This window comes from Fistularia commersonii, chromosome 9, assembly GCF_037954325.1.
Source record: "Fistularia commersonii isolate RoL2024-O1a breed Wild chromosome 9, RoL_Fcom_v1.0, whole genome shotgun sequence".
Lineage (NCBI taxonomy): Eukaryota > Metazoa > Chordata > Actinopteri > Syngnathiformes > Fistulariidae > Fistularia > Fistularia commersonii.
The window spans coordinates 15,288,203-15,313,285 of record NC_141292.1 but is presented as its reverse complement, the minus strand read 5'-3'; the positions used below and the strand labels follow the sequence as shown (position 1 = coordinate 15,313,285).

Sequence of the window (25,083 nt, the reverse complement as noted above, 5' to 3'; positions counted from 1 at the left end):
GAACGGAGTCAAAGAACAAATGAAATGTGCATCCCGAGGTTCTACTGTGTATATTTATTATTGTTGTCATCTGGATTCATCTCCACCTCTCACAGGTTTAAAACACGTTATTATCATTTTGCAAATGATGGTCCCAGTAGATGCGCCAGTTGCTTTACACAAACTAGAGGCACAACTTCCCAACTGCTCAAACACCAACACGGACAACAAGCCCCCGAAGAAAAACAAAAAAAAGATCAGTTTTAATGAGAAAAATATATATTTAATATATTATATATATAATATATTAAAAGATTTAACATTTCTTTATAGTTGTTGTATTTATGAGGGTTCTAAATGGGACTTTACTTGACACGGTCAAAGGTCATGCTCGTTCCCCGCCAAAGAACAACTCTTCGGAGAGTCGTCAGGTAAGATTCCAGATTCAAAGTGCTTATTGCATGGTGGGGACGGCCTCGTCACGTGTACATTAACACGCCATCGGATGCCGATCGACACGTCCGACCATCGGACTTATCCGCTACTCAGCCCCCCCTCCCCCCACGCCTCTTACCTTCGGCCATTTCGGGTTGATGAGTCTGGCCTTGACGGCATCGTCCAGCGCGGTGCCGTACTGGCCCAGCCTCAGGTGGGCGGCGGAGCGGTTGCTGTACAGGATGCAGTTCTGGGGGTCGGCGCTCAAGGCCTCGCTGTAGAGGCGCACCGCCAGGTTGTAGTCCCCCTGTTGGCAGGCCTGGTTGCTGCGGCGCACCCGCTCCAGGAACTCCGCCTTGCTCAGGCCGGGCCCTTCCTTCAGCGAGCAGACCGGGGGAATGGTGGCGGAGGAAGAGGAGGACGACAAAGAGGGTGGGTTGGCGGTCCTGCCGGCCAATCGGGAGCCAAACAGTGAGAACTGAGGAAGAAGAGGGGGGCAGAAATGGGGCAAGAGCAGACCGTTAGTGATTATTTCAGGAATTTTTCAATTAATATCAGGCTTCAACCTTGAGAAGGTCATGGTTTCCTCAAAAACAGAAGCACGATGTAGACTTTTGCTACTTTTTTTGTGCGTCGGACCTCTGAAGAACGTCATCCTTTATGCACTGTAGATGAGGAGAAAGGTGGAACAAAACAAGAAGAAGATATGGACTACAAAAACAACAGTGCCTTGAAGATAGCACGATCCAGGTTACGAGTGGACTACAACAGGGATAAGAACTGAGTTCCTCTAAACCAAACTGCAATGGACAGCAAGTTCCCAGTGGACTAACGCAGCAAAAGAGCTAGAGTTTCCCAGTGGACTACAACAGCAATGGAGCACTATTCCCAGTGGACTATAACACTGATAAAGGGAGAGGTCCCAGTGGACTACAACACTGACAGAGGGGGAGGTCCCAGTGGACTATAACACTGATAAAGGGAGAGGTCCCAGTGGACTACAACACTGACAGAGGGGGAGGTCCCAGTGGACTACAACAGCAATGAAGCTCTCAATGTTCCCAATGGCTTTTTCAGCCATTGATCGGAGAGCTTCCCAGCAAGAAGGTTCCTTGTTGGAACCCGACAGAAGGCTTTGCTGCGTGGACTCGGCATGTTCTCCCCGTGTCTGCGTGGTTTCTTCCGGTTCCCCCCCAACAGTGCAAGAACATGCAGAAGGTTGATGAGAAGCTTGGTGGAATATTTGAGTGTGTGTTCTTATTCATTGGTGTCCTTCTCACAAGGACAGCACTTTGAGAGCAGGTGCTCCATAGATATATGTTGTTTTAGTTCGACTGTCTCAAGAGGCGCAGGTCAGAATCGTAGATTTGAGGATGACCGGGACGCCGGGCAGCGACGGCGGTGTGCACGCTCCTCCTGCTCGCGTTGGAAGCCACGGCGGAGCCTCGGACGAGCGGATTCGGATCTGCTGTGGAACTTTGAGTAAAACTGAGGTTTCTGGTCCCTCCGGCTTTAACTATCTCTCCCTGTTTCCAAATCTGTCCCTTTCACCAGCCCTTACACCAAGGCCTTCATTATCTCCCGCTCCTTCTCCACACACACACACACACACACACACACACACACACACACACTTGTAAAACATCAACAGGACAGACTCCTCACATTTACGAGTTCAGTAAAGTGAGGCCGTGCCCCCCCACCCCGGATACTGAGCGAAGTGGGATGGAAGTGTGAGAGGTCAGTTCGTGCCACCAGTGTTTGTGTGTGTGTGTGTGTGTGTGTGTGTGAGCTTTACATTCGGGTCACATCCATCTCTCTGGAAAATGAATATTCAGCCACAAAGGCCCTTGAGGACCATCTGCAGGAAGACGTATCCCGGCGCCTTCGATGCCTTCTACCATTGAAGCTTCCTGGAGGACGAGCAGTGCTGATTGGAGGACTCACTTTCGGTCTGATGATGCAACCGTACTGCTAATGAAAGAGGCTAAACTAATGTTGACCGCTGTATTTCATCCAATCGCTCACTTTCGGTGTATAATTTTGTGACAAAGACCGTTCGAGGGAACTGACGTAACTGTTATGTGATCAATATCACGACCGGTTTTATTCCATTTGTTTAATCGGTCGTCGCTCACAGCGTCCCCGCGGTCGGGGGGCCAATCACTGCTGACACCACCAGAAGATGCAGTCTGGAGAAAGGATGCCAGCAGGAGAACGTGGAGAGCACACACACACACACACACACACACACACACACACACACACACACACACACACACACACACACACAGAATCCGGTCAGAACTGAACCAGGAACCTCTCGGCCACGAGGCAACTTTGTTTTGTTTTTTCATCTAAATGCAAAAAAATTATGCTGCTTTGTCATTTAATTATCCTACTTTTGAAATTAATATTACAAAAAAATGAAAATGTCAATTTACTATTAGACACACACACACACACACACACACACACACACACACACACACACACACACACACACACACACACACACATAAATATACAGGACTCTCAGAAAATTAGAATATTGTGATGAAGTTCTTTATCTTCTGTAATGCAATTAAAAAATAAAAATTACTTTTTCATGACATTCTCATATTTTGAGATAGGATTTTTGGCTTTCTTAAGATTCTTAAGAGTGAATCTTTTTAGCGATTTAGAAAAAAAAAAAAAAACTAAAAATGGTGAAGTGACGTGGAAAATAACTTTATAGAACAAATCACTGAATAAATATAACCATTTAATTGATTTTTTCTTTTTCCATTTGAGGCCCGGCCTCGACTGACTGCGCCTCACTGGTATAAAGCTTTCATTTTAGAACACAAAGGCAAGAGGGATTTAAAAGTTTTTAATCCATTTTCTGCTGTTGACCCCAGGCTAATGTGCCGCTGACCTTTGACCACCCAGGCTTCGCACCACGACAGGCCACAACTGTGCGCTTCAGGGAGCAAAGTCTCACCGGAGGAGGCCAATCACATCTCCTCCGGACAATGTGAAACCACAAGAACCTTCTCATGTTACAGAGACTGGAGGCCGAGGAGGAAGAGGCCGTGGAGGCCATGGAGGCCACGGGGGTCTGGAAGGTCTGGCCTGACCAGGAACCTGAGGATTCTTCAGCAGCCTCACTGTGTGTTTACGACTCCTGCTGAGCGGCTGCATAACCCGGCAGGTGGGTATCAACATTGCTCACGATCACCCCCAACAACACACACACACACACACACACACACACAGTCTTTTTATGGAAAGGTCATGCAGACATGGAATAGAAATAGTTGTAGAGTTGCAAAATACAAAAATAAAATAAAAAGAATAAGCTTTTCTTTAACAACCATTGGAGGGATTTCGTGTGTGTGCGTGGCTGTCATAAAACTTGTAAGAAAAATAAGTCTTAGAATTCTAGAACACTGGTGGGACGGGACGGGACTGGATGTCCGAGATGAAAAACCAGTTCAAGTTCAGAATACAAGTTCAAAAGCCTGCGTTCTCTCAGGTGGCCTTTTGCCTTCCGCTATCTAGACTAAAGTGTCCGTGGACGCCAACGACAGTGTGAACGGTTGGGTGTCTGTTTGCGGCCCTGCGATTGACAGGTGACCGTCCGGGTTAAACTCCGCCTCCTTCCACCAATATCAGCCGGGATTGGCCGCTGTCCTGTCCCGTGAGCCGGGACGAGCGACGTAGACGTTGAACGAAAGGATGAACCGGGCGACCGATCGGCCGGTTCTGCCGTCGACTTCCCGCAGAAAGTGTGAGAACATGGCGTCCACGCAAGCAGGCGGCGAAGCAGATATGGCCGCTTAGGACACGTCCGCTTCCTCGGAGATGTTAAAGGAGTAACATGAAGGTCACGGTGGGCTAAATGTGGGCAGTCGGCGGCCAGAAACCTGGATTGAACGCCCCGTAATCTGTCGCCACGGCGACCCCCCTCTGCCTCCATGAGTGCCGGACCTACCGGTTTTCCAGCTGTTCTCCTTTGTCACCATTAAGATTATGAGGTAACTCCCGTGGTGGTCGCCAACGGCAACGTAAACCCTCTAAGCCTATTATTACCTTTAATGCGGTTCTGGGATAACATGAGCCGTGATATGCCGAGGAAGGACTGTAATTCCGGGCAGCTTCTCGAGCTCCTGGTTTCAAGTCAAAAAACAGCATGTTTTTGGACTGCTTTGTACATAATCCCACCAACAGCACACGCACCAAGAACAGCCCGGCGTCGGCTCATGACGGCTCGGCTGCAAAACTTCCACCGGAGCTCAAAACCGAGCTGAGCGGACGGCATCTTCTGAGGACACCGGCCTGGAGCGGCCGAGCGCGGAGGCTAAGCGGCGAGAGGAAGTACTGTTTGACGAGTCAGAAGACAGGCGAGCGGGCTGGTTTGCTAGCAGAGCTAAATGCTAGCAAACCAGCCCGCCCTGGCCCATCCAGACACTCTTCCTGGCGAATGTCCGCGCTCTCAACGACGAGATGGACTTGCTTAGCCTAAAGCTTGGGGTTTACCGTGAGATGAGGAACTGTACAGTACTTAGCCTGACTGAAACCTGCTAAACAACAACATGCCAGATTCAGCCTTCCCAATCGAAGGCCTGTAGCTCTTCCGTGCAGACCGAAGTCAGCTGTCGGGGAAGACCCCAGGGCGCGGAACTTGACAGTATATACGCCACGTTTGGTGCATAAACTGCAAGCTGGTGACTCCGAAGTAAGAGAACTTTGGACTGGTAAGTGTCAGACATACTATCTGCCTCGAGAGTTCACGGCAGTGTTCGTCATTGTTGTTTACATCCGTTCGGATGCAAATGCTAGCAATGCGCTAATGGAGCTACAGTAGCAACAACCTGCAAATATGTGGAAGGGCACTATGTGTATTGACAGAGACGCACAATGACGCACAATGCCCAAGAGACGCCTTCGAGGATGCATTCAACAACTTCTTCGCCACCTTTTCCAGCAGTAGACTCAACCAGAGGGAAGCCCCTCATGGTGACATCAGCTGAGGTGGAGAGGTCCTTGCATAGGATCGATTTCCGCAAAGCGGCGGTCCAGCGTGATGTCCCAGGGTGGGTACTGAGGGACTGTGCTCCAAGGCTGTCAGAGGTGTTAACAGACATCTATGGCCCTCGGCCCTTTCTCGGGAAGCCATCCCCATCTGCATGAAGACATCCACCACAACCTTCCCCAGCTGGGTGCTGGACTTCCTGACAAACAGACCACAAGCTGTCATGATCCACAATATCTCCACCTCGCCCACCACCCTCAGCACCGGCTGTCCTCGGGGCTGTGTGCTGAGCCCCCTCCTGGTCACCTTGCTGGAATACGACTGCCCCCCTAAGAACTCCAGCGGTTATATTGTTAAGTTTGTGGACAACGCAGAAGTGGTGCGATGCATCATGAACAATGATGAGTATGCACACCGAGGGGAGTTGGAACACCTGGAGCACCGGTGCAGAGAAAACACCCTCTGCACCAAGTGTGACGAAAACAAAGGAGATGATTGTGGACTCGTCCACATCGGAGGAGCAGCCGTGGAAGTGGTCTCCAGCTACAGGGACCTGGGTGTTCACCTCAGAGAGGACTTCACCTGGAGTAACCATACTGCCTAACTGGTCCAGAAGATTCAACAACACCTCTACTTCCTCAGGAGACTGAGGAGGGCAGGACTTGGAGGCTCAGTTCAGATGCATGGTGGAGAGCGTCCTCTGCTCCCGCATCACTACGTGGCACGGCAGCTGCTCTGTGACCGAGAAGAAGGCTCTCCACAGGGAGCGTAAAGCAGCATAGAGGATTGTTGGGAGCAGCTTCCCACCACCACCACCACAGACAGCTTCACCACCAGATGCAGAAAGAGAGCCAACCACATCGTGAAGGACCCTAGCAACCCTAAACATACACCTTTTGACCCCTTCCAGCAGGGAGGAGGCCGCGAAGCATCCGAAGATGGACCACCAGACAGAGGGACAGCTTTGAGAATGCTGAACAGTCCTGCTGCTCCAGAGACTACTCGACGGAACAGCCTTGAGGAGTCTCCTAACATGCAACGTAGAGTTGAGTAGTCTACTAACATTGCAAACCAACATGAGTAGTCATGTTAGTTTGCAAAACTCAAACACTGCACATCACGTGGTACACCTGACTTGTATGCCCAAATCACCTTATCTTGTAAAAGCGACTTATCAACTTTGCTCGTTTTGTATTATTTCCTGAATATCTATTTTGTTTAGTTTTGCTTCTTTTTTTTTATTATCCATTTACTGTGCATATCTCAGACACAACTTTTCTCATTATATCTTGTATCTCTGTTACTGGCTGCCTACTGGGCCTCAGGAAACCAATTTCATTCAGTTCTCACAGAGTGGAATTGAATGCTTGAATAATCCACTGAATCTGCCTCAGTAATCTGATTAATCTGATCCAATCTCAATGATCCAAACCCGAAACACTTTTTTCTTTATGCCTTGTTTTTTTTGTTTGTTAGAAGAGCCGTCGGTTGCCGAGCTGCTCCGGACACACAACATTTACATTGTGATAAATTTAACATGAAGTCATGTGAGGGAAGAAAAAAAAAAAAACATGGAGAAAAACCTGGATCAACACTGCTGTGGAAAGACACACACACACACACACACACACACACACACACACACACACACACACACACACACACCCTCGCCACAGAGACGCTGCCTCTCATAGAAAATGAATGACTTCCAGTTATTATGACGTTCCTGAGGGTCGGAGTGTGAACACAAGGGTCCTGATAATCACACACACACACACACACACACACACACACACACACACACACACACACACACACACACACACACACACACACACACACACACACACACACACACACACACACACACAAAAAATGTGTCATGACAGAAGAAAGAAAGAAAACAGATGCTGGGAGAAAAAAAAAAGGCTTTTTTAAATTGAATTTGTGCCGTCACAAATCTTGAACAGTTAAATTAGCGAAGTGCAACGGCATAATTGGCAGCCGGACGGACGGGTTTTCCACTCCCTCCCTTTGCTGCCAATTCCACTGAGAGCTTCTGATCAAAAGGGTCCTCGTTCGGGGACGCAATTTCCTCTCCCCAGGTTTATTCGGCCTCCTGGTTTCTCCCTGCGTGTTTTCTCTGAGACCGGGAATGAAATATGAGCGTGGGGAGGGAGAAAGGGAGGGAGCGTAATCTTGGAAAGACTCTTGTCTTTTCAATCTTTTTCTTTGCCCGCAGGTGTGTGTGTGTGTGTGTGTGTACATGAGCAAGCGCGCATGAGTGTGTTTTTCTTCCAACACAAACAAACCGGTAGGAGACAGAAAGCAGAAGCTTTCAGGGAATTTGGAAAACGCCTCCAGACGGCGGATGCGGGTGGATCCAAACGTGCCAGGTGGACAGTCCAGGTTATTTCAAGTGCGGCGGCGGCTTCGCACCGCAGATCGACGGGCCGAGGGAACGTCGGAAGGAGCGGCCGAACTACGCGGTTTGATCGGCTTGGCCCGAAAGCACTCGGACATCGGAGAAGAAGCCCGAGGATGAGATTATTTCTACGGACACTCGGGTCGCCGGAGGGTTATTGCGGTTATTGGGGCGCCGATGGAGGCTCCGCCCCCTTCGACTCTGTATCCGGTTCTATTACACGTCGGCGCTGACGCCTTTGAACGCGTCATGGAGAGTTTAACGTGACACCGGTGTTGCCCTTCGTTGTTTTGGAGGTCAGTTTAAAACGCGATTGGAATAACCGTCCGCTAGCATCGGCCGCCTGCTTTCTGATTGGTCCAATCTGTCCAATCTGCTTTCCGATTGGTCCAATTGGTTTTGCAAACAAATGCAAAAGATATTCCCTGGTGTCGGACAAGCGGCGAAGCTCAAGCGGCGAGCGACAAAGATACCGGGCAGAGTTTTGCGTCGGTGCGACGGGGGGAGGGTTTGTTGCAGCCCCTCGGAGGCAAGAACAGAAAGGCAAAAAAACTGATAGGAAAAGTAATTACTGACAAACATTAAATAAAGAAAATATCAAGTAAATAACCAGAAAATAATTTCATGATACTGAGAAGGTCTTTTTTTTTAGTTTTAAGAATTTATTTAGTAATGTATATGTATATATATGTATGTGCGTGTGTGTGTGTGTGTGTGTGTAACATGAATGAATATATACACAAGCGATCCACAAAGAACAAATAGTATCAAGAGAAGTATCTGCTAAATATTTTCAAACTGTAATCGTGAGAAATCGTTTCTCGTTATTTCACGGATTCCTTTGTAAAACCTGCGAGTAAACGTCGAAATGAAAGCGCAACAAGGTATTTATCACGCGAGCCGAGGCGGTTTTATCGGGAATAACGGATGGAGTTTCGAGCAACTTTCCTGCAGGATGACGCCAAGTGATGCGTTCACCGCCCGCGTCTCCGCCTGTCACCGGATTGAGAGCAAAGCAGATGAATCTTTGCGTGTTCCGTCCCGCGCCGCCACGCTTTGCTTCAACTTCTTACCTTGTCTTTCCTCGATCTTTGCTTCTCCATCCTGCCCGCTGCGAAGTCCGGCAGCTCCAAACTTTCATCCCCCGGCGGCGGCGGCGGCGGCAGGAAACCACATCCGCAACAAACACGGAACCAAGTCAAACGGATCGAGGTTGAAAAGGTCCCGGCGCTTCCGCCGCGTCTTTCCTCCCCCGCACCTCCCGGCCCGGCCCGCACGGAACCGGGCGGCGGCGCGGCTACGACGCGGCCCTGCGAGGCGTCCGAGGAGGAAACTTAGTCCCGGGCGAGAGCGCCATGTTTCCCAGAGCCGAGCCAGACCTCCTCCTCCTCCTCCTCCTCCTCCTCGTCCTGCAGCCGCGGCGGGGCCCGGCCGCCGGAGAGGCGGGGATCCGGTCGCCGCGCGTCGAGCCGCGGCCGCGGAAAGGTTTCAATTACCGGCCGTGACGTCACGGCGGAGTTGAGTTACCCGGCCTGCAAACGAAAAATTGAACTTTAAAAACGTTTGACGGAGCAAAAAGGACAAAGGACGATATATTAGGATATGAATGCGATGCCCCATTTGACTTCATCTGCAAGAACAAACAAGCATGGCTGAATCTAAACCTTCTATTTCATTTAAAATTAAATACAATATATATATATACACTGCTCAAAAAAATAATGGGAACACTTAAAAAACACATCCTAGATCTAAATGAATGAAATATTCTTATGAAATACTTTGCTCTTTAAACAGTTAAATGTGCTGACAACAAAATCACACAAAAATGATCAATGGAAATCAATTGTATCAACCCATGGAGGTCTGGATAAGAATCACACTCCAAATGAAAGTGTAAAAACAAACTCCAGGCTGATCCAACTTTGATGTAATGTCCTTAAAACAAGTCCAAATGAATCTGTGTTGCTTCCTGAGTGGACACTATGATTTCACACAAGTGGGATTGACTTGGAGTTACATTGTGTTGTTCAAGTGTTCCCTTTAGTTTTTTGAGCAGTATATATATTGCTATTTTTATTATTTTGGAACATTTTATCTTTTTTTCACGTCATCTTCAAAACTTGAAACAAAAAAGTTTGCGGGGAATAATTTTGGGCTTACACCCCCCCCCCTTTAGCTAAAAAAAGGACCAACAAGTATGGCTAAATCTAAAAATTGTATTCAATAAAAAATTGATACATAAATATACATGTGTTTTTTTATAAATATATTGTTATTATTATTATTGTGCAACATTTTGATCTTTTCACATCATTTTCAAAACTTGATAAAAAAACAGAAAATGAAAAAAAGGTTGGGGGAATCATTTTGGGTTTAAACACATTTAGCCATTTAGCTTAAAAACAAAAACAAACAAGCATGGCTATATCTAATCATTTTATTTAATACAAAAAATTGAATACATAAATATACATATATATTTATAAATATATGTATATGTCGATATATATATATATATGTTGTTATTGTTAATTTTTGTAACATTTTAATTTTTCACATCATTTTCAAAACTTGATATAAAAAACAGAAAATGAAAAAAGGCTTGGGGGGAATTTTTGCTTTAACCCCCCCATTTAGCTTAAAAAACAAGAACAAACAAGCGTGGCTAAATCTAAACATTTTATCTAATAAATATATATATGTATATATATTTTATTGTTATTGTTATTATTTTTAACATTTAAATTTTTTCATGTCATCTTCAAAACTTGATTAAAAAAACAGAAAATGAAAAAAAGGTTGGGGGGTTTGCTTTTTTCACCCCCCGACCCCTATTTAGCTTTAAAACAAGAACAAATTGGCTAAATCTAAACATTTTACTTAATTAAGAATTACAAGCTAAAATATACATATATGTATTTATATACACATACCACCACAGTAAACACATGGTCTTCATCTTCTTCTTCTCCTTTGGTCTTTTCCCTTCAGGTGTCGCCACAGCCAATCCACCTTCTCCATCTAACCCTATTCTCTGGATCCTCCTCTCTCACACCAACTACCTTCATATCTTCTCTCACGACGTCCATAAATCTTCTCCTTGGTCTTCCTCCAGACCTCTTGCCTGGCAGCTCCAATTCCAGCATCCGTCTACCAATATATTCTCTATCCCTCCTCTGTCCATGACCCAACCATCTCTGACCTTCTCTCCAAAACATCTAACATGTGCCGTTCCTCTGATGGACTCATTCCTGATCCTCTCCATCCTGGTCACTCCCAAAGAGAACCTCAACATCTTCATCTCTGCAACCTCTAGTTCTGCCTGCTGTCTTTTGGTCATTGCAACAGTTTCTAGTCCAAACATCATCGCTGGTCTACTATTATTCTTCTATGTCTTTGTTCCCCTGACACTTTTCATTTCAACCTGCTTGAACCTGCTTTTCCACCTGTCCTGCACACTCTCCTACGCTCTGGACTGTTGACCCCAGGAACTTCAAAACTTCTTCCACCTCCGGTAGACCAATTTTAACCGTCAACCTGTAGGTTATTGCGGCCCTCGACGTGTATTCTGTATGAGATTTGGAGGTTTGCATATTTGGATTTGGCAGACATTTTCCCCCAGATGCCCTTCCTAATGCAAGCGTCTGCCTTTATCCTGGCTCGGGGAGACGCCGGCTCGCGGTCCTCCGAGTCTGTGTCATGTGAATGGAAGAAACAAGCAAAATCAATCGATGAAAAGAAAGAAAAAGAGTACAGCAGAACAACTATGGCAGCTACATACGGCTACTGAGAGGGGAAGCGTGAAGGAAAAGTAAATCACTTCAAATTCTCAAGCCATAAATCCACACTGAGGCTCGGCACTTCGGCCAAACATAAATAACAGACGTCAAGTTGATTTTTTTGGTTTCCCAAAAGTAAATGTTGTATCATCTCTTGAGAGAGAAGCTGGTGCTGGAAATGTGTCTTTCATCCATTCTTCAATTTCAACCCAGACACTTTCTCACAAAAATATATAGTTAATGGTTTTAATATCATTGTCACAAAATGTACAGTTCATAATCTTCAATCTCAAACCTCAGTAATTCTTTAGATGAGCGGCGGTTATTCACAATTTTTAGTTTTAGTTTGGTCATTTATTCTGTATCAAATCTTTTTAAAACATCATTCTTTTTTTAATGTACACATTTATTTTCACTTTTACCAAACCGTCACATGCGGGCCATCAGAATATGCGATCACATGACTCACATAACAGGAAGTAAATAATTGACGCTTAAAAAAACATGATGAAATTGAAAAGACGGCAAATACAAAACAAAAAGGGCAAACGATGAGCTTTTATCGTTTTTGACATTGTTGCGTCACCAAGTGTGTGTCCTGAAACGGACCCAGCAGTTGTGTCGCAAAAACGCCTCTGGTTGAATTCATGATTTAGTTAGTTTAGTCCGATTAGAAAAAAAGGCATTCCTATGACTTTCCGTGTTTATGTTTCAGTTTCTTTGAGTGAATTAAATCCAGCGATCGCTGAACAGCTGCCTAAGTAATTCTTATATGTCTTGGTGTTATGCTAAGCTAACTGGTTGCTGCCTTGGGCTTCCTGTCAGCCTCAATGCATGTGTAAATATATTCTAATGAATAAATTACTTTCTCTGAGTCACCCATATCTTCACTTTTCACATAAAAACCATTTCACCACCTTATTTACAAATATTTACACAGACCGTTAGCGGGAAGCCTCTTTCACTGAGCGCCGCAAAAATCTGCAATCCTTTTGACATCACTGACCAGTGAATGTAAAAAATGCAATTTAAAAGAAAGACAAATAAATCACATTTTATCTTTGTCAACGTCAACAGAGCCGGTGACTAAAATGCTAACAGCACGTCTAATAGCAAAGTCATGGGCGTCCGGTCCAGTTGCGGTCATTTCAAACAACAAAACTCGAGACTTTCAGGCTCTCTTTCTTTCACTTATACTGAAATCAAGCAAAGTTAGACATTTGTACATATGTCAAGGAATTAGAAAAAAAACAATAAAAAACCCAGAATGAAAAAAATACTGTGGCATTTACCTTACAAATCCTAAGAAAAAAAAACTTGAATTATCACAAAGGAAAAGGTACATACTTTAAAATAACAAATTCTTGCTCTGAAAATAATAATAAAAAAAAAAAAAAATATTCCCTTTCATGTCTAATCACAAATTCTCAAATTAATGTATTACACTACATTCTATTTTTTGTCATCATTAGAAGTTATGATTGAAAGTATTTTATATATATATATATATATATATATATATATATACAGTATGTGTGTGTGCCTGTAATACTAGTAATATAAAAAGTTGCTCTATTCTGGTCTTTAATATATGAAGCTTTACGATTTGTCCATGATTTTAATTGTCTTATTTTTATTGTTGTAACTCTAGTGGTGTCTTATTTATGGTGTGAATCTGGGAAAGGTGGCGGCTCTGATGAGTTTCCCCGCTCGCGCTGTGGTCCGCCCCACGTTCTGTCTCATTTTACCGGCCTTCGGTGCTCCGGAAAGAACCATACGGAGACACATTTTCTGAAGCTGAACAGTCCTGTCCTTCCTCTTTGCTCTCCAGGGCTTCCTCTTGTGGATCCTCCTCTGCTCGGCCCGCAGGCGGCGCCGCACCTCCGCGCCCTCGTCCTGCTCCGGCTGGTGGAAATCTGCAATCGGCTGCACGGCTGGTGAACTGCAACTGGGGAACAGGCCGGCGCAAACGAGTTTATAGGAAGGAAAAATATCCAGAACACGGACGGAGATTATTGTGCTTCGGTACAATTTTTAATGGAACCGAATTGTTTATCTTTCATGCGATTTAAAGTACATTTTACTCGAGTAAATAAATCCGACTCATCAGCACCATGTCATTTTCAGGTCAAGGTTGAATAGATAAATTCAGTTCATTCTGGTAGTTTAAGATGGAATTCTATGGAAAAAAAAAATCATATAATAAATATTCAGCGACGTGCACACGTCACCTACTGATAAAGGATTCTTAACATGCTCAGTCCGGCCCAGAAATATTTGGCCGGTGACGCAAGGTTTGATATATTAGCTGTTTACAAAAACATACTCAGGATGCAATTATAGAATCAACATGGGCTTAAAGTACGGACCCACATCCAAATTGGAGCGAGGGTTTAGGAATTACAGCTCTTTAACACGTGGCCTCTTCTTTTTCAAGGGACCAAAAGTAATTGGACAATTGACTCAGAAGGCTTCCCAGATAAATAACAAGGCTGCCTGGGCTCTTCCCTCCGTAACCTGACATCAGTGAAGCAGTTACAATGTCTGGAGGTGATTCCAGGGCCGGCGTTTGCATTTGAAAGCTGTCGGCGTGAACACACAACATGCGGTCAAAGGAGCTCTCAGTGGAGGTGAAATAGACCAACCTGAGGCTGGAAAAAAAGAAGAAATCCATCAGAGAGATTGCAGAAATGTTAGGAACTCAACAGTTTGGTAGGTTCTGAGAAAAAAAGGGTGCACCGGTGAGCTCGGGAAGTCAAAAATGTCCGAACGTCCACGGAAGACAACAGCGGTGGATGATCGCAGAAGAAAAACCCCTTCGCAACATCCTTTCAAGTGAAGAACACTCTCCGGGAAGAAAGTGTATCAGTACCTAAATCCACCATCAAGAGGAAATCCAAAGGATTCACCACGAGGTGCAAACCATTCATCGGCCTCCGAAATAGAAAGACCAGAATGGACTTTGCCGAAAAGCACCTGAAGAAGCCGACCCGGTTCTGGAATGGCGTTCTTCTGACAGATGAGACGAAGATCAACCTGCACCGGAGCGATGGGGAGAAGAAATAGAACGGCTGATGATCCGAAGCACAGCACATCTGTAAAACATGGCGGAGGCAGCGTGATGGCACGGGCGTGCACGACTTCCACTTGAGTTTATTGATGATGTGACACAAGACAGAAGCGGCTGGATGACCTGTGAAGTGTACAGGGATCTACTTCCTGCTCACATTCGGCCAAATGCAGCACGGTCGATCGGACGGCGCATCAAAGTACAGACGGACGGCGAAAAACAACCCCGAAGTTTTTTAAAGCAAAGAATATTCCGATCTCAACCCCAGCGAGCGTGCGTTTCACTCGCTCAAGACAAAACTTAAGGTAGAAAGACCCGCAAACAAGCACCGACTGACGAGCGCCGCAGCGAAAGGCCTGGCAAAGCATCACGAAGGAGGAAAGCCGGCGTTCGGTGACGTCGGCGGGTTCCAAGCTTCAGCCACTCATTGCTTGCAAAGGATTCTCCACAAAATATTGAAAAGTAACATTTTACTGAGGCTTATGTTTATTTGTCCGATTCCTTTTGGGCCCCTGAAATGAGGAGCGTTTGTATAAAAATAGCTACAATTCCTACATCTTTAATCACATATTTTTGTTCAACCCCTTGAAATAAACCTTAATGTCTGCACGTCGATTCCGTTGCAGTCGTTTCTTTTCAAATCCAACGTAGCGGCATGCGGAGCCCAAATCATGAAGATTGTGTCACTGTCCAAATATTTCTGGGCCCGACTGTTTATCAACTCAAAATGTATTTATTTGTTTTCATTTATTTGTTTATTTTGAAGACGTTTACCTGTGCCGGGGAAAACGTATATGAATACCGTAATATAAATAAGAAGAGTCGGATGGTGTTTTCCCCCTTCAGCCACTAGATGATGCTGCGGTTTCATCAACCAATAAATGACTTTTCAGGCTGATATTCAAATGAAACGGTGAGATCATTGAAGCAATGCTCCGCAACATTGACGCACTTAAGATTTAATATAATGAGATACGGATTCTGGTTTGTGTTTGCGCATTGGTGTGTGATGTGTGCGGATGTGTGTGTGTTCCCGTTCGTGCATGCAAGCGTGTGTGTGTGTCTATGTATTTCTGTGTGCATGTCCGGGTGTGTCTGTGACGGTTCTCAGTCATCCAAGTCATCACAGTTAACCTTTGTCAAATTGGATCATGGCAACCGGGCTTCTCAAAGACATTTAATCCTCTCAATCCGAGAGGCTCCGTCACGGGTGGTTGATTTCAGCGCGGAGCTGCACGTCGGTGAAAGAGTGTGTTCAGGGAAGGTCTCTCCGGTTCCACTGCCCTCTCAAACCACCCGCATTCCCGTCCAGAACGCAGATATTCCCGTCTCCTAAGGATCGGCCCTCACCTCGGAGTGTAAGCGGCCCGAGAACCCAAATGTGTGTGTGTGAGAGTGTGCGTGTGTGTGTGTGTGCGTGCGCTCTCACTTTGTCCCTGTGCTGCAGCCCTGCAGCAGGAGGCAGGAGGGAGAAACGTGTCCCAGCAGGGCCATCTGCGCGTCGGTCGGTCGCCTCCGTTCAGAGAGAGTCTGGAAGAACCTGCCAGTGGAGAAACAACGTCTGAACGCCGGCGGACGGATAAATCCAGAAACTGACCGTCCGATAAGACCGAGGGCCGACCGGGTTACATTTGAATTCGTTAGAACTGTTTCGTACCTTGTACTTTGTCCACGTGACCGGAGAGGTCATTGATTTATACAGTATTTATATGAATGTACTTGGATTTGTTTTCAATATGGGGATAAAGTTAAGGCTCTCGATGGAAAAGTTATGACATTCTGAAAATCGTGAAAGGGAGTAAAAAGTCGGGAAAAATGAGAAAAAGTCACGTTATCCTTTTTTCATTTGTAAAGGATTGTTTGATCCTGCAAACAAATTTTACTCATGTGTTACTACATCAATTCTATGAGTATTAGTAACTTGATAAGATTCCAGTTTTTTTCCTCGATAAAACAATTTATGTATTATTTTCTTTGCTGAAATATAAACTATGGATTGATGTGTGACTTCAGTTAGGCAACATCACACATCAGTGTCATTTTATCTGCCAACACACACACACACACACACACACACACACACACACACACACACACAGGAAGGTGAGTGCACCATTATCTTGCTGTGTGTAAACACATGGACAGGCTGTGTGTGGAGGTGGAGCTTCAGCTCATCCCGTCTGCAGCGGCTGAGGTTTCTGACCGCAAGGAGAATCTGGTCGCCTCACGATTACGACGCCGTAATTACATAATACCAGAAACATTGAAACTTGTTCTCTGTTATTAACGATGACTTCAGACCAACCACGACCTCCGTCCGGGGATGTGAAACAGTGAATAATCACGGAATCTGGATAGTTTTACTGTTCCACAGCAGTTATTACATTAACTGATTAACAATTGTGCAATTGTTACTTTCATTGCAACTTGCACAATAAACAGACAGAAATATATTAAAAGAATTACAAATAAAACCTGGTAAATTGTACCTTTTTCATCTAACATGACGAGTAGCGGCAAATAAAGTATTAATAGCAGAAGTGGTTGGCGGTATGTTGTTGTTGATCGAAGCTGGGAGGTATTTTTCAGGTCCTTGAGTTTTAAAGTATCAGTCGATGCTTATTATTATTTCGCAGGCAAAAAAAAAAACCCTCTGACTTAGTGTCATTTCAAATAAATTGTCCAAGTTATTTTTCTTAAGACAAGTTATGGATTAAACCATTAGCATGCTACAGCCTTGCAGCTACTAGGTAAAAATGATTAATACAAGTAATAACAGCTAAATTGTCTGAGGGCGGCGTAATAAATATTTGATAATGCCAGCCGTCCTTGACTGTTGCTTTCTCTCCTATCCCCACATTGTTAAAACTAATTCAAAACAACAAATGGCCTTTTTACTAATATATTTGTTATACTTTTTCAAACGATGACCATCCTCAAGGGGGCGGGGCTTTTTTTTTCTTTTTAATTTCTGTTTGCTTCCTTGTACAGTCATTCGACAGCCAACAACAATACACATGTTTATGCAAATATTTATCACTGAACATTCGTTTATTGCCGGGCCAAATAGTGTTTTGTAAAATTCTCCCACTCAGGTAAAAACAATTTTAGGGTTAAAACCAATTATTTTTTGCCTCCTAGCCGGTTCTTTGCCCGGTTCTTTACGGGTAACAGGGTAGTTTTTTGCGCAGTAACGCTACCTTGACGTGCAGTTGCAGTGGTACACGGTCTGAGGCTTCGGGTTGCGGAGGCCGAACCTCGTCTGCTGGGGTGGGATTCTGTCCCTGCAGTCGTCCAGGTCCTTGAAGACGCTGCACGCCAGCCGCTCGTCTGCAAGGCAGATCACCGAGAGTCGGTCGGCGAGAAATCTCGGACGGCGTTTTTAAATGTCCGCTGATCAAAACTGAATGAATTGAATTGTTTGGTGTATTTTCAACAAGAGAAATAAAATTTGTTGTTTTACCATTTTTTTATGGTGGATTACGACGGATGAATTTAAAAAAAACAACGCTCATCTTACCAAATGTCACTGTTTCCATGGTGACGACAAACATCAAACCACACGGTTTCTTTGCAGGAGTGTTCATGTGTTCATTGGTGAACCCATGATGGCTTTCCTCTGGACGGTTTACAGAAGAACCCCGAGCTACTGTTAGCTTTAACTCATAAAATCTCTGTTATGGAAAAATTTGCGAAAGCTAACACGCTGCGGCCGTCGAGTTCTCCCATCGCCACAAACTACACATCCATCCGCAGAAAAACAAAGGTCAGAGCGAGATTAAGCCGTAAATACCGTTAGACAAATACGACCGGAATGCTCCGCGCACATTAATTCCATTATTCCTCTCTCCCACAACGACCGCATCCTGTTTAAACTCATCGGAACACGCAGTTTACACGGGAGTGTCCTAATCCGTCAATGCTCTAATCAGGCCGGATTGGATAACGTTTCTTACCCCCCCTTGAAACGCAGTTCAGTGAAAGTTGAGGAAAGCCGTGACTCAGCAACCAATCAGAGGAAAGTTATTCCCTGATTTATTATCATGACATGTAACTAAGAGTACCTGCGACGTCGGCGTCCTGCTCCGTTAGATTCCGAGTGCCGGTGCTCTGCGTCGCTACGGCGTCCACTCCGGCCGAGGTGGAAGCGCCGGGGCCGACGGGGCCGGCTGTCGAGCTGACGGGGGGCCCGGTTCCGCTGAGGGCCGCCGCGTCAAGGGACAGCTGAGGAGGAACTTCTGGACGCCCCGCGCTTCTCAAGACGGAGCCGTTGATGCTGACGTCGCTTGGACCGGACGATTCATAGAGGGTCGGCGGGTGGACTTCGGCGTACAGAGCCATTTTAGTTTCTTTGCACCTGAGAGGGCGGAAAGACCCGGCGCTTTTGATGCTTTGCCTTTGAATGAGAACCTTGAACACAGAGCACGACGTTCACCCACATTCCAAACCAGTTCCTCTGTGTGCACTGGAGTCGGTGGGAGAACTCAAAGCAGTGCATCTTCAGCAGGTTGAAGAAAGTGTAGCCCACGACGTCGGAGATGCTGTCGTTCGCCCGCCGCAGGCAACTGTGGAACCTTCCCCAGGTGTCAAACCCAATAGGAACATTTTAGAAGTAGAACGTCCATCTGTCACTCCAGTATAAATATTAGCACGGACATTCGACATCCACCGCCAAGTCCAAAGTTAATTTTCCCTCAAACCTCGGCTACTGCTCTCCATGATGCCCGATGGCATGTAGCATCAACTAGACGTAGCTTGTCTAAAACTCTGCCCTGTTTAATGTCTTTTTGCGTCGCTCGTCCTCTCGCCTTGTGCTGCCGTGGCAATCGAATTTCTCCGACGGGATCAATAAATTATTATTATCGATCTATCTTATCTGAAAAAACACTAAGGCCCTTACAGACCGCCTAGCCCATGCTATAACTTTAGCACCTGGACCATGAATTTTTGCCTTTCTTGTGATATTGCTTTGTATATTCTATTTAAGCTATCACAGTATTTTTTCCCAAGAATATTAGTTTAGGTGTTCTTCCAAAAGCTCGAACAAAGAAATGATATTTTAAAAAAAAACTTGATTGCAATTATTTTTTGCTGAAACGGTTAAAATCCAAACCCGTCTGATGAGAGAAGCCACTGTCTGAAACTGACATGATAAAATCACTCGACAAGGGTGCAAAGAAACGAATTATAATAAAAAATCACCTGCCCGCGGCGGCTGCAAGGCGGCGCGTCAACTTAAACTTGATCTAATTTGACCCCAACTCCATATTACTAAATTAGCTTGAGCGGATGTTTCATTCCAAGGAAAAATGGGCACAAACAATAGGTCCGGATGCTACGTGCTAAGCTAGATTGTCGACAAATGTCTAGTATCACCTGGTTTTTCCATAACAAAAAGCAAAGCATGCCTACTTGTTGTCACAGTCGCAGTGGGACATGGTGAATATGTTGGAGTTGAAGACGCCAAACCGCGACTGGAAGGACAGGATGGTGTTCTTGCACTGGTCATGTTCACGGCAGCAGCTGTCGGTGTCAGAAAACACGCCTGCGGAGGCAGAAAGGGGCGGAGTTTCTGGTGAGGGGTGGGGCCTGATAACCACGATGATGGCGACTCTCGGAAAGTAAAACCTAGATCGATGAATATTGACTTGTCGCACTGTGACCCCGTGTCCTCAAATTAGGTCATGAGGACATGTTGAGTTATTTCCTTCAACACAACTTTGACTTGTTGTCAAAAGGTGGACCTGATACACCCCAAAAAACTAAAGTGGAATCAGAGCAACCAGTTGTATCACAAATGTCACTATGCCCAAAGAAACGTGTTTCCAGTTTACTCTGAAGAAATCTCACGTTCTGAACTCAAACATGAAGACACATATATAGGACAGAATAGAAACAACTGCTGAAAAATTAGCTTCTTTACCCGTTTCTGACCTGATATCCTCATTAGGGGACTTTGCTTGATATAAATTATTCTACATGACGGATTGCACTCCTACACACAAGTTAATTCTTTTGCTTTGTTGTCAGATATTACACCAAAGTAAACGTTGTAAACAAGCTAACCAACCATGCTGCTAATTAGGAAGCCACCGTTTGGTCGCACTGGGGCTTTAGCACACAGCCCACAGAACCATGGCTGTTCAAGGATAAAAATGAACACTTTAATAGTTCAGTGTAAAATCAACCCACTGTCCTCGTATGAGGACTTTGTTTTCTTCAGGACAAACAACTTCATTTTCCTAGATGATACTTAGTTTTGGTGAATTGAGGTATTTAGGTTTTGATGGCACCGATTAGCTCAGAGAGCCCTGAGTCATATGTTCATAGTATTCCCATTAATGTTGGGAATGTCCCATTAAGTTGCTAAAGGGGAACATTTTTCTTTTTGCATTATTCTGGTGTTTTCTTGATAGGTTTAATGAGAAGATAAGATAAGCTAAGCTAAGATAAGATGAAATGAGATGCGCTAAGATAAGCTAAGATAAGATAATACTTTATCCCCATCGGGGAAATTCAAGTGCCACAGCAGCACAGGGCAAGAGGACAGGTATGAAAAGACATTAAAAGGACAGAGACAATAAATAATAGATAAGAACATTGAAAAGGACAGGGACAACAACAAATGAAAAGATAAAAATAGAAAAAAAATGCTACTTGAAAAAGGAACAGCGTGACAAGTTGCAGGTTTAGCCAGTGAGTCCAGAAGCGACTCGGTCAGGCCAGGGCTGATGGCAGTGGACATAAATGAGAAAAAGAGGGTCAAATAAACAAGACTTTGGGGGGGGGGGGGGGGGGGGGGGGGGGTCAAATGCACATTTAGTTTGGGGATTTTCTAGATTGATCTCACGCCCACTTTAGCAACGCCTCGACCAAAAACAAAAACATATCCTTTTGGACACAACTGAGTGTTTTTATTAATTTCCTTTAAGATCGAAATTCGTCAATAACCTCAACATTTGCATTGAGCATGAAGTAAATGGGGAAAATGGTATTATCTTATATCACAGTTTCACCAAAAAGTCTTTATTTTGGCCCAAAAGACTCCCATGTTAGCGGGTGTTGTTGTCCAAAAGTCCTCAAATGAGTACTTCCTGATGAGCTGCGTCGTAGCGTTTAACAATTCCAGTTGTTTCATGGACATTTTTTCCCCACGTTTGGCTTCAAATGCTCTCCGTGCCACTCGCAGGTGCAAAACAAATATCTCTGACTCCAACATGCCAAGGGTTGCAGTGTTGGTGTCCTCGCATCAAGACTCGGGGTCACAACACAGGAAAAAGAGCACAATATTAATCCGGTGTAAACAGAGGACCGTGATTTCACTTCTGTGCAAATAGAACATGTCTTTTTTTTAAATACATGAAATTCTCAATTTTAAACTTTGAAAGTTTTGTTTATTTTGATTTTTAGGGCGGCGAGGAAAGCCTCCAAATAAGAGAAAGTCTTTTAGTTTTGGTTTTACAGCGTTACCGTCACGCGTTTCACTATTGCATTGCATTATTGTTGAACTGTGAATAAAAATCCCGCCCTCCCTCCTCCCTCACCCAACCGGTTCTGTGTTTGCAGTTCACACAACGTGCTATATCTTTAAACATATTGTTAATGCATGTATTGGATGCATTTTTGTACATTCATAGATTTATATTGCATATTTTTATAGGAGACCGTGCAATAATAACAATAAGTCACATTTCTGTCACTGCACTTGAACCAGAGAAATGACATTTCATTCTGATACACAAAACAGTTTAAAAAGTGGAATCCGAATGATGATGAAAATGGGAGCTAAAAATATTCAGTCAACAATTTCATTTGTTGTCCTGTACTTGTACATGTGTAATGACAATAAAGTTGAATCTAATCTAATCTATTATTATCAATGACAACAACAACAATATAAGATTAGATGCAACTATTTTGATCCCACAGTTGGGAAATTCAAGTGTTGCAACAGCAAAATGTACAATGCAGCGGACACTATGCCATTATATAAGACTATAATATATTTACATTACATATACTTTTAACCTTAAACTAACCAGGTAAAAGAAAACCACTGAGATAAGGATCTCTAAGGGTGACGTGGCCAAGAGGGTCAGCAGCTCCTAAGAACATTTTTATGACAACATAACATGGACGGTGAAATGCAACTATGCATGTAACTTGACAGCAAAATGACAATTTAAGAATAAATATCTCATTCTGTCTGTCCCTCAGGATAGAGTGGAAACTCAAAATAAAATGACTTCAGTTACAAATCAGGCTGTGTTCAATAATAATACTAATACTAATAAGATAATACTGTCAATAATAATAATAATGATGTAACATTCTGGACCTGGTTCCTGTCATAAGTTGTAACCACAGTTGAGGCCTTGAGCTCGGATTCTGAAGCAGAGCGGAAGAGCGGTATTTGTGGTTGCTGGGTGACGACGGCGTGCAGAAAAAGTAAAACTAAAAAGGGGAGATGGGAACGGTTGTCCCCGCGTTGTAATTTTGTAACTGTGCGCAGTAAAGGGGATTTTTGCGAACCCTCGGTCACATTCGGAGTCGTAATCCCGCCTCAGCGGGGAACGTAAGCCGGGTTTAGAGTGGCGTGACACAGGTGAGCGACGATGCGTCGACGCAACAGTAACGGCACTCAGCACGGCAGCAACCGGGTCCAGACAGATATGTTACCATAATAATAATAATAATTCGATGCTTCTCACCCAGATCCTCATAAGACGGCGCCTTGTTGCCGGATCCGCACCACAGCGTCCCCGGCACGATGAAACCCCGCTTGACTCGGCGCGGAGCCTCCTTGACCTCTGACCCCGCACTCCGCCCTTGACCCGCAGCCGACGGGTGCGCGTCCCCGACCGACGCGCACTCCTCGAGGAGCGCGTCCACGTCGAGCTCCGGCGAGGGGCGTGCGCGCTCCCGACACAGGGCGACGTAACGGCCGACGAGCGCCGCGTCGTCGCTCCAAGCGCAGCCGAGCGGTGCGCGCTCCCGACTTCGGACGCTGTGGTAGAGCCGCAGCGGGGGCGCGCCCGGCCCGGGGGCGCGCCGCAGGAACGTGAGGTGCACCTTGCGGTCGGAGGATTCTTCTGCCCATGCGCAGCGGGGAGACGCATCCGCGGCGGCCCACGCCACGAGGGACAGCGTGGAAATGATCAGGTGGGCGATGCGCGTCATGGCGAGGTTGAAAAAAAAAAACCAAAACAAAAACAACCCCTCGGTGATTTAAACACGCACACGCAAGCGCTCCGTCCCACTGCGGGCGGACGGACACCGGGCCGGTTTTTAAATCTGGGTGGGGGCGGCGTGGCGTGGCGTGGGGCGGGTTAGAGGTGGGGTGAGAGAGAGAGATGCGGGTGGATTTAGAGTGACACGCAGCATCCGAGTCACGTGATCTGTCGAACACGTTCCCCGCGACAACCTGCTGCGCACACGGAGTGACGGCACACACACACACACACACGCCCGCCCGCTCCACAAAGAGCGCCGTGAAAGGCTGACCGAACTAATCGATGTTCATGGATGGCTGCTTCCACGCGACGAGCCGCTGGTCCACTTCCTGCTCTGTTTGTCCATGAAACGCAGGTCAAGCGGAGGAAACTGCACGTTTCATTTGTATACAAATATGTCTCCATATATGCAGACCTATCTTTCTTTTCCTGCCACAGCGAGTCACCGTCCTCCATCGAAACCCTGTTCTCACAACAACAAACTTCACATCCTCCATAAATCTTCTATTTGTATAAATATTGTCGCGAGTCACGAAATGCAGCCTCAGGGCGGCACTGGCTCTCCAAGCCTGCCTTGGGGGGACACAGAGCAGTGTCTCCCTGAGCCGTCCCAAGCCCGGATAAATGCAGAGAGTTGCATCAGGAAGGGCGTCCGGCATAAAACTTTTGCCAAAACCAAATATGCGAGTCAACCAAAACTATACCATACCGGATCGGTCGCGGACTGGGTTAATAACGACCGCCATTGGTACTGATGACCTACAGGGTACTAATGGAAATTGGGCTACTGTGGGTCGAAGAACAAGAAGAGGAGTGTGTGTTCGGAAGCAGAGAGAGAGGAGGAAAGAGTCTAGGACTGAGAGGAGGGACTTTGAATATCAGGACTATGACAGGAAAAGGTAGAGAGTTGGTGGACATGATGCAGAGAAGGAAGGTGGATATACTGTGTGTCCAGGACACCAGGTGGAAAGGTAGTAAGGCTAGAAGCTGAGGAGCGGCTTTAAGTTGTACTATTATGGTACTGACAAGAGAAATGGAGTAGGAGTTATCTTGAAGGAGGAGTTTGTTAGGGACGTCCTAGAGGTGAAAAGAATGTCAGATAGACTTATGAGTCTGAAACTGGAAATTGAAGGTGTGACGCT

The 25,083-nt window shown here is 45.5% G+C and overlaps 2 protein-coding genes across 5 annotated transcripts in view; both read right to left on the bottom strand.

Moving 5' to 3' along the window:
• Positions 1–9,687, bottom strand: part of ttc28 (tetratricopeptide repeat domain 28) — a 124,359-nt gene extending 114,672 nt beyond the window's left edge. For all 4 annotated transcript variants that reach the window (XM_086152659.1, XM_086152661.1, XM_086152660.1 and 1 more), the window contains exons 1-2: positions 8,930–9,687; positions 554–892 (exon numbers count right to left, since the gene is read on the bottom strand). In XM_086152659.1, coding sequence (XP_086008785.1) covers positions 554–892; positions 8,930–8,959 — 369 coding nt within the window. In that variant the 5' untranslated portion in view covers positions 8,960–9,687. The remainder of the gene's footprint in view (positions 1–553; positions 893–8,929) is intronic.
• Positions 9,688–11,870: 2,183 nt separating this feature from the next.
• pla2g3 (phospholipase A2 group III) lies at positions 11,871–23,954 on the bottom strand. The gene is made up of 7 exons (XM_086153117.1): positions 23,420–23,954; positions 20,121–20,253; positions 19,148–19,282; positions 18,773–19,065; positions 17,909–18,038; positions 16,138–16,248; positions 11,871–13,586 (listed from the first exon to the last, which is right to left on the bottom strand). Exons 1-7 carry the CDS (start codon positions 23,886–23,888, stop codon positions 13,301–13,303), a joined length of 1,557 nt encoding a protein of 518 aa, XP_086009243.1. The 5' UTR covers positions 23,889–23,954; the 3' UTR covers positions 11,871–13,300.
• Positions 23,955–25,083: the final 1,129 nt, after the last annotated feature.